This window comes from Cajanus cajan, chromosome 5 (assembly GCF_000230855.2).
Source record: "Cajanus cajan strain Asha chromosome 5, NIPB_CcT2T_4, whole genome shotgun sequence".
In the NCBI taxonomy this organism is placed as follows: domain Eukaryota; kingdom Viridiplantae; phylum Streptophyta; class Magnoliopsida; order Fabales; family Fabaceae; genus Cajanus; species Cajanus cajan.
This window is the reverse complement of record NC_138521.1, coordinates 50,227,764-50,247,074: the sequence shown is the minus strand read 5'-3', so window position 1 is coordinate 50,247,074 and position 19,311 is coordinate 50,227,764. Positions and strand designations below refer to the sequence as shown.

The 19,311-nt window shown below is 33.6% G+C and overlaps 2 protein-coding genes across 2 annotated transcripts; one reads left to right on the top strand and one right to left on the bottom strand.

The window, feature by feature from the left end:
• Positions 1–5,241: 5,241 nt before the first annotated feature.
• On the bottom strand, positions 5,242–9,209 carry LOC145958055 (extra-large guanine nucleotide-binding protein 1-like). The gene is made up of 7 exons (XM_083074509.1): positions 7,992–9,209; positions 7,767–7,904; positions 7,542–7,621; positions 6,926–7,104; positions 5,830–5,884; positions 5,544–5,649; positions 5,242–5,352 (listed from the first exon to the last, which is right to left on the bottom strand). The coding sequence occupies exons 1-7, from the start codon at positions 8,724–8,726 to the stop codon at positions 5,242–5,244; spliced, it is 1,404 nt and encodes a 467-aa protein (XP_082930635.1). The 5' UTR covers positions 8,727–9,209.
• Positions 9,210–15,736: 6,527 nt separating this feature from the next.
• Positions 15,737–18,247, top strand: LOC109818903 (karrikin insensitive 2 receptor CA). Its single transcript, XM_020384445.3, has 2 exons — positions 15,737–16,289; positions 17,572–18,247. The coding sequence occupies exons 1-2, from the start codon at positions 15,922–15,924 to the stop codon at positions 18,020–18,022; spliced, it is 819 nt and encodes a 272-aa protein (XP_020240034.1). The 5' UTR covers positions 15,737–15,921; the 3' UTR covers positions 18,023–18,247.
• The last annotated feature ends 1,064 nt before the right edge of the window (positions 18,248–19,311 follow it).

Here is a 19,311-nt window from a genome sequence, read left to right as displayed (position 1 = left end):
TTTGCAACCTATGTTGCACGGATATAACATGGAACTGTTGTGTCCTCGAGTTCGACACTCTTTCAAAGCGAACATGTCGAGAACACGCCTCAGACACTTCGATAAACTATGTTCACACAAACCAAACACATTTCCATCGTGCACAACTACAAAACCAATGTGTCTTCATCATAGACACTTGCAAATGAATAAATATCGATAAAAAAAATAAAGAAAGGAGGATTTGATTTTTTTTTTTTTAAAAAAGGAAGAATAAATGTCAATAAAAAAGAAACAGAAAAAAGAGAATTTGATATTTAAAAAAAAAAGAAAAAATCTCGACAAAAATAGAAACAAAGAAGGGAGAATTTGATATTTTTTTTAAAAAAATTCTTGATAAAAATAGAAACAAGAAAGAGAATTGTTCTCGTCTCTCCTCACTTAACTTTCACATAATAGAAAAAAAAAATCTTAATAAAAATAAAAATAATGAAAAAAAGGATTCGAGATTTTAAAAAAAATATTATGGAATATGTCTCTTAATAGTTTATTTTTGAGACTTAGCAAGTTTTTGTCATATTAATAAATAATTGTTTTGTCATGTTATTTATATTATATATTATATATATGTTGTATCCATGTGTCCTATGTTTTTTGATTTTATCGTATCCCTATGTCCATGTTTGTATCGTGTCGTGTATGAATCTATGCTATGTAGTTTGTAGCTAATTTTTCCTTTCCTAATTTGTATTTTATATATGGTGAACACATACCTAACAAACTTGTGTAGCCATTCTTGTTGCTTAGTGTACTATCCGTACTGCCATGCCGAGCTCGAGCTCGGTATCACAGCGTGGAATAACCTCGGGCACGCACTGGGAGATCTCGGCCTAAGCGAGATTCGCAATCTAATAAGATCATAACTGATCTCGGAGATCTCGCTCCAGATGAGATCCGCAATCTAATCAGATCATAACTGATCTCGGAGATCTCGCTCAAGATGAGATTCGCAATCTAATCAGATCATAACTGATCTCGGGGAGCTCGCTTCAGACGAGATCTACTATCTAATCAGATCATAACAGATCTCAGGCCCAAGGCCCAACATAACCCTAATTCACACAAAGGTACGTGCATTATTTATACGAGACTCATACTCCCACAAACACTAACTTTAGCATCGGAGTCTCTTTTGCAGGTGCCACCCCCATCTTGGAACACCAGCGTACCCGTAAAGGAGGCTCACCGATCTTACCTGGCGAATCACCTCTACGGCAAATTTCCGGTAAGAACATTTGGCGCCCACCATGGGGCCGATCAAGGCAGCTCTTATCGGCCACCTGTATGGTTTTCACCAGAAGCCACAATAGACGCGCAACAGACGACCTGGATCACTCAACTACCATGGATAGTGACGCAACAACGTTGAGGAGGCTGATCGACCAGGTCGAACAGATGCGGCAACAACACACCGCCGACCTACAAAGCATGCGTGCCAAGCACGAAACTGATCTAGCGGCAATGCGCACCGCTAATGAAGCCGACCTAGCGGCACTACGCACCGAGAACAAGCGCATTCGTGCCCAACTCCCTCGGCGTCCCTCAAATCAACCCCCTCTACAGAGTAACCTGAATGAGGACGAAGGGCATTCGGTTTCTAAACCCCGAACTGCGACCAGAGCACCGACTCCACGACCTGCCACGCATCGGTCTCATGCACCGACGCACAAGTCGACTTAGGATGTCAGCAGGGCCCCCACTCATGTCACAGAGGGTCAAGAAACTTTCCGCCGTCATCCTTTTGTGGATGGCATCATGGAGAATCCACTCCCCCGCAGATGGAAGCCTCTCCACCTTGATCACTATGATGGCACGACGAACCCCGATGAACATATTGACCTGTATACGACCCAGGTAAACCTCTACACTAACAATGATGCTATCTTGTGTAGGGTTTTCCCGACCTCGCTCAAAGGGGCCGCACTCAACTGGTATAACCAGCTACCTGCCGAGTTAATTGACAGCTTCGGCACTCTGGTCAGACGATTCACGGCGCAGTATGCAACGAGTCGACCTCACCTCATAACGTCGGCTGCTCTGGCCAGCCTCAGACAGGGCGACGACGAACCACTACGGACGTTCATGGAACGTTTTGCTGGCATCTCGGTGAAGATTCGCAACTTGAATCCCGAGGTCGCCTTACACGCCATGCTCATGGCGCTTAAGCCGGGACCTTTTGTGGATAGCCCGTGTCGCCGAGCTCCCGCTGATATGGACGAACTCCGTGCCCGAGCTGCCGGGTACATACAGATGGAAGAGCACTCTGCTTTTCGTGACCAGGTTCGTAACAAACCACAAGGAAAGCAAGACCAAGGTCAGGCCACAAACATTTAAAGTTGGCGACCTTGTTTGGTGGGGTGAGAGAGGCAAGAATAGAACCCTCCGAAGGGAAATTCGGAACTTGGAATGTCACCCACCTCAAATTTTATTTCTCTTAACTTGTAAATTCAGGTGACGTACTCTTTTTCCTCCTCAACCTTTTTTCCCACTAAAGAAAAGGGTTTTTGGCCAAGGAAGGTTTTAACGAGGCACACCTCAAAAATAATCAACAAAACAACTCTATTCCCATACATTTTTGGTATTGGCACATTAATCGTGACGACTTGTCGAGGTCGAGTCCGAACCTCGAGATCACATTTTATTAACCAAGGTCGAGTTCGAACCTTGTTATTCCGAGGTCGAGTCTGAACCTCAAGATCACATTTTATTAACCAAGGTCGAGTTCGAACCTTGTTATGCCGAGGTTGAGTCCGAACCTCGAGATCACATTTTCTTAACCAAGGTCGAATTCGAACCTTGTTATGCCGAGGTCGAGTCCGAACCTTGAGATTGCATTTTCTTAACCAAGCTCGAGTACGAACCTTGTTATGCCGAGGTCGAGTACGAACCTTGTTATGGCGAGGTCGAGTCCGAACCTCGAGATTGCATTTTCTTAACCAAGGTCGAATTCGAACCTTGTTATGCCGAGGTCGAGTCCGAACCTCGAGATTGCATTTTCTTAACCAAGGACGTATTCGAACCTTGTTATGCCGAGGTCGAGTCTGAACCTCGAGATTGCATTTTCTTAACCAAGGTCGAGTTCGAACCTTGTTATGCCGAGGTCGAGTCCGAACCTCGAGATTGCATTTTCTTAACCAAGATCGAGTTCGAACCTTGTTATGCCGAGGTCGAGTCCGAACCTCGAGATCACATTTTCTTAACCAAGATCGAGTTCGAACCTTGTTATGCCGAGGTCGAGTCCGAACCTCGAGATCACATTTTATTAACCAAGGTCGAGTTTGAACCTTGTTATGCCGAGGTCGAGTCCGAACCTCGAGATCACATTTTCTTAACTAAGGTCAAATTCGAACCTTGTTATGCCGAGGTCGAGTCCGAACCTTGAGATTGCATTTTCTTAACCAAGGTCGAGTACGAACCTTGTTATGCCGAGGTCGAGTACGAACCTTGTTATGCCGAGGTCGAGTCCGAACCTCTAGATTGCATTTTCTTAACCAAGGTCGAATTCGAACCTTGTTATGCCGAGGTCGAGTCCGAACCTCGAGATTGCATTTTCTTCACCAAGGTCGAATTCGAACCTTGTTATGCCGAGGTCGAGTCCAAACCTCGAGATTGCATTTTCTTAACCAAGGTCGAGTTCGAACCTTGTTATGCCGAGGTCGAGTGCGAACCTCGAGATTGCATTTTCTTAACCAAGGTCGAGTTCGAACCTTGTTATGCCGAGGTCGAGTCCGAACCTCGAGATCACATTTTCTTAACCAAGGTCGAGTTCAAACCTTGTTATTCCGAGGTCGAGTCCGAACCTCGAGATTACATTTTATTAACCACGGTCGAGTTCGAACCTTGATATGCCAAGGTCGAGTCCGAACCTTGAGATCACATTTTCTTAACCAAGGTCGAGTTCGAACCTTGTTATGTCGAGGTCGAGTCCGAACCTCGCATTTTCTTAACCAAGGTCGATTTCGAACCTTGTTATGCCGAGGTCGTGTCCGAACCTTGAGATTACATTTTCCTAACCAAGGTCGAGTACGAACCTTGTTATGCCGAGGTCGAGTCTGAACCTTGAGATTACATTTTCTTAACCAAGGTCGAGTACGAACCTTATTATGCCAAGGTCGAGTCCGAACCTTGAGATCACATCTACTTAACAAGGTCGAATTCAAACCTTGTTATTCCGAGGTCGAGTCCGAACCTCGAGATTACATTTTCTTAACCAAGGTTGAGTTCGAACCTTGTTATTCCGAGGTCGAGTCCGAACCTCGAGATCACATTTTATTAACCAAGGTCGAGTTCGAACCTTGTTATGCAGAGGTCGAGTCTGAACCTCGAGATCACATTTCACTACTAGAAAAATTAAAATTAGAGAGGGAAAAAATCCGTCACTAAACTTAATAAAATCCGTCACAAATAAGTTAGTGACGGAATTTGTGACGGAAATGATTCCGTCACAAAATTTGGCGTCACAAAATATTTAGTGACGGATTATTTTCTCCGTCACAATTAGTGACGGAATTAAGGCGTCACAAACAATATAATTTCCGTCACAAATTTGTAATAATAAATGTTTAGAAATTAATAAATATCCGTCGCAGTTTGTGAGGGATTAAATCCCTCGCAATTTGTGAGGGATTAAATCCCTCGCTATTTGAGAGGGATTGAGAGGTATGTGAGTCCCTCACAAATTGTGATGAACGAATCCGTCACAATTTGCGACGAAGAAAATCCGTCACAAACTGTGATGCCTATTATTGAGTAGAACCCGTCACAATTTGCGACGCCATAATTCCGTCACAATTTGCGACGGATAAAATCCGTCACTAACTGGGTTGAATCCCTCACAAACTAGGCGTCTTAATTTAATGAGGAAACTATTGTTTGAAGAGTATGGTAATCGATTACCTAAACATGTAATCGATTACCAGACAATGAAAATCATATGTTCGCAATTTACTTATTAAAAGGTTCTCTGGTAATCGATTACCTATTTCTTGTAATCGATTACCAGTGTCACAAAACCCATATATCCATTAACCTTTATAATTAAAACACATTTTATAGCAGCCAAATATAACAGATATTTTGGTCCATTACTCCATTAGCATCATTCCTTTCTATGCAAAAAGACATTAATCGCTGTGAAATGAAAAAAGCAGATTCCATTTCTGTCTTAGGCCATAGGTTCTAATGAATACATCATCACACATACTACATTGCATATAATATCAGCACTAGCAAAGCCATTAATATAAAGAAAAAACTTAAAGCTTTCGCACCGAAGTGAAGGGAACCAGGCATATCAAAATGATAAAACGAAACCTATAAACGAAAAAAGGGCTAAAACAGCACATACTTATATGGGTCCTTAGTGATTATGTTTAATAAATCGAGCACAAGTCCATCATCAAATTCATTCAGAGTAATTATCATTCAGTCAATACATGATCTAAGTCAATGCTACTAATTTAACATTTGTCAAATAGGCAAAATAAATGAGAACCGAGACTCACATCAGGCACAACAATTTGATTAGTATCTGAGTTCTCATTGAGTGGCGCATTGGAAAGGCTTCTGTTCCCAGTGCTGGAAATGAATTGTGGTTGTCCAGAACCAGAACTGAAGTTATAAACTGCATTAGTGAAACAGAAGAAATATGAAAGATTTAAGATTTAGAAAGAAAGAATGGAAAAGAGAGTTTGCACATGCATACGAATGAGGTGGAGAAATGAACGCTGGCCAGCACCATATCAGAAATAAATTATAGTAAACAGCAAGGATGAAGACCTAAGTACTTACCCTTCAGAAATTGCAGTCTTTCCAACACCAGGCTCACCAATTAGCACAGGATTCACTACAAGAAAAATCAACATTATCTACGGAAAAAATCCGTAGATAATGATGAAATCCGTAGATAACTGATAATTATATGATAAAAATAGAGCAAGTTAGACAGTAATAATAATACTACTATTTTTTTAGGATAATAATAATACTAGTCCTCCATTACACTATCAATATTTCAAAATCTAAAAGTGTTGACCACAAAAGTACAAAACTACGAATGGTACAAATGAAAAATAGCCTTTCAAATTTACTTATCTAGAATTCTGTCAAGTAATTCTCCGCCCTCGCACAGCCTGATAAGCACAAAAAAAATATATCCCATTAATTTAGAATAAATATCCAATTATAAAAAATTCTAATATACTGAATAAATTTTAAAAAAAATGTATGCATAATGATGTTCAAAAATATGATAAGTGGGAATTCCCAACTTCAACATAAGCACTGCAACTGATCCAAAATCTCAAGCCGAAAAACATTATGATTATTAGAATATAGAAATTAACTACACTTCAGCAAAGCCACTATCTAGAAATTACTATGGCAGAATCAATACCTTCAAAAATTGAAAATCAACATATATTGAATTTCCGGCTAAGAGAGGTGTGTATGCACTAACATGTCTCTTAACAAATTCAATAACCTGAAATTTCATAGATCGTAAAAGATAATAAATGAATAAAACAAAGGGAAAGAGATTCATTCACTACATTCCAGAAAAGACCGAAAGTAGTACTTCAATTCCTCACAGATCAAGTGGCAACATATAGGAAAATGGATCTCAGTTTACAGACATTTTCAACACAACAAGCAAATGTGAGATATAATGGATATATTTATGCATGGGAGTTGGAAACGAAGAAACCTGATTTTGGAATGGGTCGAAAATGGTGGAGAAGAGATTGAATCTTTGCAAGCACACCTAAACTAAATTATCCAAGGAAGATTATTACCATAATGAGTAGATAGAAATATACTTCAGGCATAAATATGACACACAGGTTTTTGGTTTTTGGATCAAATTATATGCTATTAGCATCATGAAGACCCAGAACAGATCTTGAAAACTCAACAATTTGCATCCCTAAGCAAATGCCCAGAAATGGAACTCTATCTTCTCGAGCATACTTAGCAGCAAGAATTTTCGCTTTCACTCCTCTTTCACCAAAACCTCCTGGAACTAGAAGCCCATTAGCACCCTGCAACAGAACTTCACTTAGGGAACATCTTAAGATAATCTAGATTACAAAAGATTTAAAATTAAATCAATGATGTATTGACACAGAAAATTAAGGGGTTGTTTGGTATGGTCTGTTTTCTATTTTCTGTTTTCATTTTCACTAAAAATGAAATTTGTAGTGAAAATACATTTAGTTTGATTTTAGAAACTATTTTCTCAAGAAGTGTTCTCAAAATGAAGCACAAAACCGAAAATAAAAATTTGTTTTCAATGTTTTCAAAGAAAACAAAAAATTCTATAATGAAAACGTGGTGGCAACTTATGTATATATAGTCACATTTAATTTTAGTTTTCTCCACTTAATAAAACTCCTTTGTGCGTAGCATGCAGTTTTGTGATCGTTCATGCCCACCACCGTAGCAACAGCCAGCTTATGTCATGGAGTGGGACCCTCTGTTTAATTGAACCACCTCATCTAATTTACAAAATAATTTTAGTTTCAGCAAAAAAAAAATTGATTGCAAAAGTTACCATGAATGAATCTCCACCTTTCAGCAAAACACCCTGCATCCAAAAATGCGTTTTCCCCATAACATCATGAAAAAAATTCTAAAACATATAAAAATCTAACAAATTAAGAATAAAAAATTAGAAGTAGATATATTGTGGACGATAACTAGACGTGTTATTTTCAATATGAATTTTCAACCTGCAACATCCGAAGCTCCACTTTTGTTATTTCCCGACCATTGATGAAAACCTGAGTGTTTCCATTGCTAGCATCCGGTTGGATGGGGCCTCCAACATTCAGATGCGGACTTATAATTTTTGAAGGCTTTTGTCCCTCCTGTGAAGTCATTAAACCAATCAACATCCGCAGCAACACTCTAGAACTCAAACATCATACAAATCACAAATGCATGTAAATAAATACCTTCCCCCAAAGACCAGACACTTTATCATACCAATAGTTTCCTGGCTTCAGCTTCTTTGGAGGGTTTGCGCAGTTCTGCAACGTAACAACAGGTGGGCGCTTGGCATCGATATTCTCAGCCTTGAGAGACGAAACCCGAGTTGAGGGATACTCCAAACTCAGCACCGTCTCAGTGGAAGCACAATCTTGCTGATTCAACTCGTTGAAATCCACACTCTCTTTTCCATCATCCAAAAGCCTAAACCCGCCAGAACTTCTCCCCGACTTGTCCCAAGACTCGACGGCACTGGAGCTTCGATCACGCGAGATTGATTCCTCGAGCGCTCTCGAACTATCCCCCAAATCGAACAACTCACCGGAGCCGTCATTCCCTGCGGAGAACTCGAACGCGCCGGAGCTGCTCAGCTCGCCGGAGAGCTCGCCGACGTTGCTCTGGGAAGCTCTGTGGTCGAACGCGATCACGGAGGTTGGCGAGACCGTGGTTTCGGACGCTAATTTGGAAACCCTAGGTTCGGAACCGAGTGTCCGGAGGGGGTGGTGGAGCTGCGGCGGCAGGAGCGGCTGGACGACGGGAAGAGCGAGAGCATCGGAGAGAGGAACCTGGGAAACGACGGCGGCGACCGGAATGTTGTCGACGCTGATTGGCACCGCCCGAGGGAGGTCGAAAGATAGCGGCAGGCCGTCGTACTCGACGGCGAATGAGTACTGGGCAGCATCGGGAGGCGTCGGCGACATGGACAGAAGCGGAGCTGCGTTGGAAGCCTAATCCGAATTGAAGAAAACCATGAAAGACAATGGAAAGGGTTGGTTAAGAGTTATGATTGGGAAAATAATGAGAGAATGGAGTGTGGAAATGGAATGAATGTGTGAAGTGTAAATGTAAAGGGGATTTTTGCGAAGGGAATAGGGAATAGGGAATAGAGGTGGTGGGTGGTGATGGTGAGGGAGTGAGTGAGGTGGGTGAGTGAAGGAAAAGGAATTGGGGGAATCTTTCTTCTTTTTAGGGTTTACGCGCGATTTCGAAGATGGTTTGGGAAAAATGATTGAGTTGATAAAAAAAAGGGGCGGGAAATGAAAAATAATTAAAATCAAAAATGAAAAATGTAATTGAACAATAAAAATAATATTATAATTAAATGTATTAAATTTATATATACTGATACGAGCAAGAGTTAGATAACCCGTACAAAATGACTATAATTAAAAAAAAATACTTGCTACTAATTATTTAATAAGCAGTGTTATATTGTAAAAAAAAAGTTACAAGAATTATAAAGTTAATTAAAGGTTTTTAGTAAAATTGGCTCATAAACTAACTGAAAATTTATAAGTTATAAATTGGAAACTGAAAACTTATTAGTTAAGAACTGAAAAATTATAAGTTTGTGAACTAGCTAATTGAATTGGAAGTTTTTTGTAGGCTAATTGATAATTATAAAATGTCAAGAAATAATTCTTATAACGAGGATGAGAAAATGACAGGAAAGATAAAGTAGTTTTTAAATTAAAAAAAATAAAAAATAATTTCAAAAAAATAATAAGGATAAAAAAGTAAAAAGAATAAAAAAAAAAAGACTTACAAACTGTGTTATTTCAATTAATTTATAAAAATAAATTATAAACACCGATACTAAACAAGCTTATTTACATTGTGAAATTGTCAAGAGATCAAAGTAATTGTTAAATATATTTTTATCTTCTTTGTGAAATTTAAAATATATAAAAAAAAATATTAATATTTTTTATAATATATCATAAATTATAGAATTGATTCTTTACTTTAAATAGTATCTCAACTTTATATCATCCTTCAATGAGGACTTGTGTTGTAGATAAAGTGAGTGAATGATAATTTCAATATATTATTGTAAATTTAATATAATATATATTTGATTACTTTGTACGTTTATTAAATATATTTGATTACTTTGTACATTTATTAATTTTTGTATGTGGGTGGAGTAAATTACATTATTTTAAAAAAATATTGTGTTTTTTGTTATATATTTTAATTAAGATAATTCAATAAGATATAGTTTAGATATACTAGTTTATTCTCTCCTAATTTCTGGTTTAGTTTCCTTAGTCAGTTTTATCTAAATCCCTAAACTTTAGGGATTGATTATGTTTTATGCCTATTTATTTTATTGTGTCCATTAGTTCAATAGCATGAAAATCATTCAGATTCAAGTACTAAGGAAACTAAACTAGAAATTAGGAGAGGATAAACTAGTATATCTAAACTATATCTTATAGAATTATCTTAACATAAATATATAACAAAAAACACAATATTTTTTAAAAATAATGTAATTTACTCCACCCACATACAAAAATTAATAAATGTACAAAGTAATCAAATATATTTAATAAACGTACAAAGTAATCAAATATATATTATATTAAATTTTCAATAATATATTGAAATTATATATACTTTTATTTATCTTTTTAAATATTAAACTTGTTGATTTAGTTAATTATTATTTATTTTATATGAAATTAGAAAGATATAAATATTTATTATTAAATATTTATAAATAATTATTATTAAATATTTAAAAATTAGCTAATATTTATTTTTATAAAATTTATTTTAAAAATCTCAACATATAAATATATTTTTAAAATTAATTTTATCATGATGGAATCAAATTATCATATCTAACCTAATAATTTAAAATTTGAGATATTTGAATTGACTTAATTATCCAAACAAAATATTTTAAGAATGAAAGAAATTGAAATCAAAGTAATTCAAATACCAAGAATTTAAAATTCCTTGAATTTGTAAAATTCATCATCTAAACACACCATAAGAGAATGCAATTGTAAGAGACAATTATATGAGTAAGATGTTTATTGTATGGATTAGAGTACTAGGTAGGTTCTTAAGAGAACCCTGAGAGAAACAAACAAACTATGCAAGTTTATATTTTGCTTTTTGATTGTTCTGTTGTATTCCTTGTTGCATGACATGTATGAATATCTATTTAATTCCACAAATACATGAGTTTTGATTTGAATTAAACATGTTTGGTATTTCAATTATGAAAAATATTATGTTATTCAATTTTTGTTATTTGTGTTATGGTATGTGGGGTAGAGGGTGTCACACAAATAATATATATCTATTATTAATAAATACATAAAATATATATATATATATATATATATATATATATATTATATTTTTATAATATTATTCATAAATTAATATCAATAATATTATTAGTATATTTATACATAAACTAATAATTTGATAAATATAACTTATTATATATTAATATACTTTTACAAAAATATAAATATACATATCTTATCTACTATATTTATATTTTTGTAAAAGTAAATTAATATATACTAAGTTATATTTATCAAATTATCAATTTATCTATAAATATACTAAAAATATTATTGATATTAATTTATAAGCAATATTAAATTACTAATAATATATAAATTTTATTTATTTAATAATAATAAATATATATCATTTGTTACATTAATAAAAATTATAGTATATGTTAACTTAAATAAGCAAATAATTGTATAATTTTAAATTATTATTATTATATATATATATTAAAATTTTAAAATTATTAAATTTTTAATGGGAGAGATTCAAATTGCACAATTATGATTTTTGAGGGACTATAATTGTTCAATTAAAAATTAAACGACTAAAATTGCACAATTACAATCCTTTAGGGATTAAAATTATCCAATTAAAATCTTAGGGATCAAAATTGCACAATTACAATACTTGAGGGATCAAAAATGTAATTAAGCCAAAATTAAATTAATATTCTTATTTTTTAATTTCACAAGTTTTTTTTAAATATTTTTAATGAATGTCTTAGTTTCTTATGTTCAAAGTTGACAATTTTTTATTTAATTAAATAAATTTCATAATTTTTTCAGTTCTTTAATGAAATAAAATATTTTTAATTTTATTATTTTTTTAAAAAAAATTTAACATATTTTCTTTAATTATGCATAATTCTTAAATATAAAAGTTTCATAAATAAAATTTAATATTTTGAGAGGAAACAATTTGTCACAAATTTTTCACAAAATATTTTAACCTATTTGTGACGGAATTTTGAGAGGGAAAAATCCGTCACTAAATTTTTTCATTTTAGTGACGAAATTTGTGACGGATTTTTTAGAGACGAAGTTCATTCCGTCACAAAATCCGTCACAAACATTTTTTTTTATTTAGCGATGAAATTTGTGACGGATTTTTAGAGACGAAAATTTTTCCGTCACAAAATTCGTCACAAATTTTTTTTTTTTGATTCAGTGACGAAATTTGTGACGGATTTTTAGAGACGGAATATATTCCGTCACAAAATCCGTCACAAAAGTCAATAAATTCTAGTCCGTCACAAAACTTAAAATTCCCTCACAAAATCCGTCACTATTAGCGATGCTATTTTTTCCGTCACAAAATTCGTCACAAATATTAATTTTTCTAGTAGTGTTTTCTTAACCAAGGTCGAGTTCGAACCTTGTTATTCCAAGGTCGAGTCCGAACCTCGAGATCACATTTTATTAACCAAGGTCGAGTTCGAACCTTGTTATGCCGAGGTCGAGTCCGAACCTCGAGATCACATTTTCTTAAACAAGTTCGAGATCGAACCTTGTTATGCTGAGGTCGAGTCCGAACCTCGAGATCACATTTTCTTAACCAAGGTCGAGTTCGAACCTTGTTATGCCGAGGTCGAGTCCGAACCTCGAGATCACATTTTCTTAACCAAGGTCGAGTTCGAACCTTGTTATTCCAAGGTCGAGTCCGAACCTAATAAAAATACAATCTTGTCGCCGCCCCGCCCACGCGTTATGGGAACGAGGTGATGGCTATGACACATGGTATCTCGACAGGCAGATGTATGCGAAGGGCCACAGCCACTTGACGAGCTCGGACTTAACTCCTCGACCTACGATCTTCGGAGCTCGGGAGGCTAATGTACTATCCGTACTGCCATGACGAGCTCGAGCTCGGTATCACAACGTGGAATAGCCTCAGGCACGCACTGGGAGATCTCGACCTAAGCGAGATTCGCAATCTAATCAGATCATAACTGATCTCGGAGATCTCGCTCCAGATGAGATCCGCAATCTAATCAGATCATAACTGATCTCGGAGATCTCCGCAATCTAATCAGATCATAACTGATCTCGGGGAGCTCGCTCCAGACGAGATCTACTATCTAATCAGATCATAACAGATCTCAGGCCCAAGGCCCAACATAACCCTAATTCACACAAAGGTACGTGCATTATTTATACGAGACTCATACTCCCACAAACACTAACTTTAGCCTCGGAGTCTCTTTTGCAAGTACCACCCCCATCTTGGAACACCAGCGTACCCGTGAAGGAGGCTCATCGATCTTACCTGGCGAATCACCTCTACGACAGATTTCCGGTAAGAACACTTAGGTTTTTGTAGTGACTGGTCTAACAAACTTTTTTGATACATTCTTATAATGAATTTGTGGCCCAATAAGTAATGTTTGGACTTAGTCAATGCAATTGTAATAGCAAATTGTTCTCTAGTGTAGGTGGATTGTCTATGCATTCTAGGAACCAATTTCTTAGAAAAGTAAGCAATATGGTGTCATTTTTGGCTTAGGATTGCCCATACTCTAATTCCTGAAACATCAATTTCAAGAGTGAATGGTTGGGTGAAATCTAGAAGATCTAATACAAAAGTTGTGATGGCTACCTTGAGTTTTTCAAAGGCTATTTCCGCTTCTAGACTCCAATTGGAAATCTCTTTCTTGATAATTGATTGGACATAGGGTGTAGTACGCATAGCCACCAATAAATCTTTTATAGTACCATGTGAGACCCAAAAATCCTTAGTTGCTTCACATTAACTAGTCTTGATCACTCTAATATTGCTCTTTTTTTTTCTTATCTATTGCCACCTCTTTTCCTAAAATACTGTGTCCTAGGTAGTCCATCTCAGTCGTACCAAAAAAACATTTGGAAAGTTTAACATATAAAGTATGTTGTTGAATGTGTAAAACTCTAATTCTAAACATTGTAGATGAGTATGCCACAAGGGGCTATATTCCAATATATCATCAAATACTACAAGCACAAATTTTCTCAAATTAGGTTGAAAAATCTGATACATCAAACTTTGAAAAGATGTTGGATTAGTTAGTCCAAATGCATGACTAACCACTCATAATAACCTTGATGTGTTCTGAAAGTAGTCTTATATCTATCTTGTGGCTCGACCAAAATTTGGTGGTATCTGGATCTAAGATCCAATATAGAGAAAAATTTTGCTCCAAGCAACTCATTAAGCAATTTCTCAATCTATTAGCATTGGAAAACAATCTTTGACAATTATAGCATTTAATTTTTTTTTTCATGGTAAAAATTTGTAAAAAATGGCATAAAAATTTCTTTTATTTTTTATGAATTTTCTTGTAAAAATAAATTCATAGGTAATATTTATTAATATTATAATAAATGATAGAAAAATTTCGTAAGTAACTTATTTTTGCAATTTTTTTTTGTCAATTTAATTCATAGGAAAAATATAAAAAAAAAATGTTTAAAATTTAAAAATTTATTTCACTAAATTATTTAGAAATATATCATTATAATTAATTTTAATTTTAAATTTATTTAAATTAAATATACAAAATTTTATAAATATGATAAATTAATGATAATGAGTTTTAACTTAATGATAATTTATAAAATTTAAAATTTAAAGTATTTACTTAACAAAATATCATTTTACTAAATTATTTATAAATATTTCATAAAAGTTCATTTTAATTTAAAGTATTAGTCAATTAAACATTTATTTTAATGAAATATATAAATGAATGATAATGAGTTTTAATTTAATGATAATGATAGTTTTCAAAATAAAATTATTCAATAAAAAACTAAATATTTTATTTTTGAGAATATTAAATATTTTAAGTATTAAAATAATTTATAATGAAATAATTTTGTAGTTCAGTATAACAAATTGATTTTTTAAGGACATGGTTTAATTAATATTTAAGGAAAATCTTAAGTTCTACACCAACTAGAGATATAAAAAAAAAAATTAAAGACTATTTAAGTAGAGGAAACACTCACCTTAAAAGTTAATTTTGTAAGATTAAATTAGACATATAATTCACATTCTAAGAGTTTAAAAAGTTATGAATTACATATTAGAGATATAGAAGTAGATGAATTCATTGTGAACATTTAAAAAATAATGATGAAAGAATTATTAATGCTGATTTGACAATCATAGTTATGACATACTTTTTTGTAAAATTGAAATTCACAAGAATTTTAGCAAAAAAAAAATTGCACAAAAATTACTTGTAGATTTTAAATTTGCAAGAAAGTTACCAAATTTTAAAATTTACAAAATTATATTATCTATAAAGATATTATTTGAAGATAAAATTTTGTAAAAAAAATTTGTAAAACCACATTTCTTGTTATTTTTTTTTATACAAAATTCACATGAAAAATCACATATAATAAAAAAAAATCCTAATAATGTTAGGTTTCACCATGTATTGATCTCTATAAATTATTTTCCTTTATAAAAACATGCAAATGGGTGGTCCTTTTACTTTTATAAAAGAATATTTCAATCACATATGTTTTTATATTAATTCTTTAAATAATAAAACCAAAAATACATTGCAACATGTTCTTTTATTTATTTATTTCAATATGATTCGAAGAAATAATGTAAGCACATATCATTTTCAAGTGTGTTTTTTCTATTGGTATGGTCCTTCTCTCCGTTACCATCACAACCTTCTTCTTAAGTACAAATATGACAACGAGGCCTGAAGCTCGGGAATAAGCCTGAAAGCCTCCATCCCAACAACCGCGTGGAGCGATTGAGAGACGCAAGAAAACACAAAATTAAAGGGGAAAAATGGGGATAGTGGAAGAAGCTCACAACGTGAAAGTTTTGGGATCTGGCAAACGTTGCATAGTTCTGGCTCACGGCTTTGGCACCGACCAATCGGTGTGGAAACACCTCGTGCCCCATCTCCTCGACGAGTTTCGCGTCATAGTGTACGACAACATGGGAGCTGGCACCACCAACCCCGATTACTTCGATTTTGAACGATACTCAACCTTGGATGGCTATGCCTACGACTTGCTTGCTATATTAGAAGAGCTTCGAGTTGATTCATGTATCTTTGTCGGTCATTCCGTGTCTGCTATGATCGGTACCGTTGCTTCTGTTTCTCGACCCGATCTATTCACCAAGATCATCATGATCTCCGCTTCCCCTAGGTAATCAATTCATAATGATTGATTTCAAGTTGCAGCTTAATGATTGGATAATGATATGCATTTGACCTTAGAAAATTCTAATTCAAGCCTCTTTTGTTACAGTCTCATTTTCTTAATTAAGGACGTTCATTTTGCATTATTATTTTTATTATTATTATTATTGAAAAACTTCCACAAAAAAGTTTAACGTTAATTTAACCTCAACAATGTATCTCACTATAAGCTATGGTTAAATCTTTCTATTTTTAACTCTAACTATCATTCTTAATTGAGGTATTTTTTAGCAAGATCTTTAGTTCTTAAATGATTAACTTTTTAATTTAGTGTCTCTGTTTTGCATTATGTCTTGAGTGTTTTCCTGTTTTAGTTTATCTCAAATTTTTTGTCACTTCCGAAGACAAACAAAACATGTTATACCTTTCTTTTACTAATATCACACCTAAATACTTAAACTTTTAGCTATATTCTAATTCTTTAAATAAGAATGCTTTAATGAACATTTTATCATAGTAATTAATGTATTTAATAATTTTAAAAATTTTACATTATGTTCAAAAGACAGATAATGAGACAACATAAGATATATACTTTTTAATTTCTATATCAATTAAAGTTAAATTTCTACACATTGTAATATAAATTTTTTTTTATTGTTAATCAATCAATAGTCGTTAAAAAGATCATCATTTAGTCAAACACATTATGTAATAATACGATATTTGTTAATAAAAATTACTTTTACTTATACTATAAATATAATATAAATTATTATATTACTAAAAAAATATATGTATAATTTATAATTACACATAAAATATATTATTGATTTTATTCAAAATTGACATTTAAATTAACTGTAACTATATGTCAAATAGATTTATATATATATATATATATTGTATATATAATGACATTTTTTTAATATATTATTATATATAATATTTTTGTAATATATTATTAATAAATTAAAATTTATATAAGAATGAATTTTAAGAAAGATATTGTGAAATTCAATTAATTTACTCCGTATAACAATTTAAAACCAACGAAAAATATAAAATGCACTAATTAAAGAATAATAATAGAAACTTTTTTATTAAAAAACCAAAGAATGCACTATATTACCCTTAAATAAATAAATAAATAAAACTTTTAATTTCGTATGAAGTGTCTTAAGAACACCATTTTTCATATTCTTATTGGTGATGGTTTGGTAGTGGTGGTGAAAAACAAATTGATTAATAACGTTGAATCTGGCATGTGGCGTTTTCTTTTGTGCAAGGTATCTGAATGACACGGAATATTTTGGAGGGTTTGAGCATGAAGATCTGGACCAACTATTCAACGCAATGGCGGCGAATTACAAGGCATGGTGCTCAGGCTTCGCTCCAATGGCCGTTGGCGGTGACATGGACTCCGTGGCGGTGCAGGAATTCAGCCGAACCTTGTTCAACATGCGCCCCGACATTGCCCTAAGCGTGTTGCAGACCATTTTCCACAGCGACATGCGCCAAATCCTTAACCTCGTCACTGTCCCATGCCACATCATCCAAAGCATGAAGGACCTCGCCGTGCCTGTCGTGGTCGCCGAGTACCTCCACCAACACCTCCGCAGCCACTCCGTCGTCGAGGTCATGCCCACGGAGGGTCATTTGCCGCAACTAAGCTCGCCGGACATCGTCATTCCTGTCATCCTCAAACACATTTGTCTTGACATTACGTCTAAACACTAACAAAGACTAGTAACATCGTGTTTTAATTTTTAACACTCTTTAAGGGCTAAATTTGCAGTAGTCTATAAGTATTATTAATATTGTTAGAAATTTAATTTCATTTTCATAATGTGGGTAAATTTATATTGATGGTATTGATAATTGCATTGAATGTATAATTTGTATGTTATTAAATTAAAATTTTAATTTTAACCAAAAATACTAGTACCAACAGTATTTATGTTAGTTAGTGTACTTAAGTTTTATGAATGTTATTTTAACATTTGTTCGTTGATGATTGGTGGTGGTGTGGTGAGTCCATTATTGAGCTTAATTTAAGAAGAATGAATAAAATTTGGAATAATGTGTCGGTTTCGAAAAGACCAAGGGAAATGGGGATGGTGACTCGTGTGTTCCCTCGACCCAGTGTATATTAATTGCTGTTAGTAGTTGTATGGCATTGAATTGTGGTAGGTGGTGCAATTTATTAGTAGTGGGTGTCAATTTAATAATGTCCCTGCTTCAGTGGTGCACCATGGGAATGACTGGATGAGGCTGGAGTGTAGCTAAAAATAAAAGTTCTAGCCTTCCTGTGACCTAATCTTTCAAGAGATTCTATTTTTTCATAACAGCATCTGTAATGAGAGTTGTTTATAAGCAACTCTATGTGTCACATCACTGTTACATCAGCTCTGGTTCATTTTATGGGTTGCTTAAATTTTAGCAGAGTTGTTTGTAGAAACAACTTTGCTAAAATTTAAGCAACCCATAAAGTGAGTCAGAACTGATTTGGCAGTGATGTAGTATAGGGGTTACTTATATGCAATTTCCATTGGAGATGCTCTAATACTCTTTATAATAATTCTCGTAGTCAATATAAAAATGATACATATCTTTTTATGGTTTTAAGATGTTGAATATATTTATTTATTTAATGTTTTATAAAAAAAAATTAGAGAATTATTAGAAAAACGTGATAGAAAGACAATATATCTAATCTATTACTCTTTCCATTTTTTTTAAAATTTTTTTAATTTTTCTTTAGTAAAATTTTGTTTATATTTATATGTCGTTTTCAAAGTTTAAAATATTATTTATATTTTTTTAATTATACTCTTATATTTCATCTAATTTTTAATTGATTTATAATATTGACAACTAAGGAGCATATTTGTTATGGAGTAAAAATTAAAGTGAGTATAATATATAGGAAATAAAAAAATTATTTTATTAAAAACATGAAAATTTATTACATGTATAAAATCATTAAATAACTACTAAAAAGGAAAAAAAAAGTAATATATTTCCTC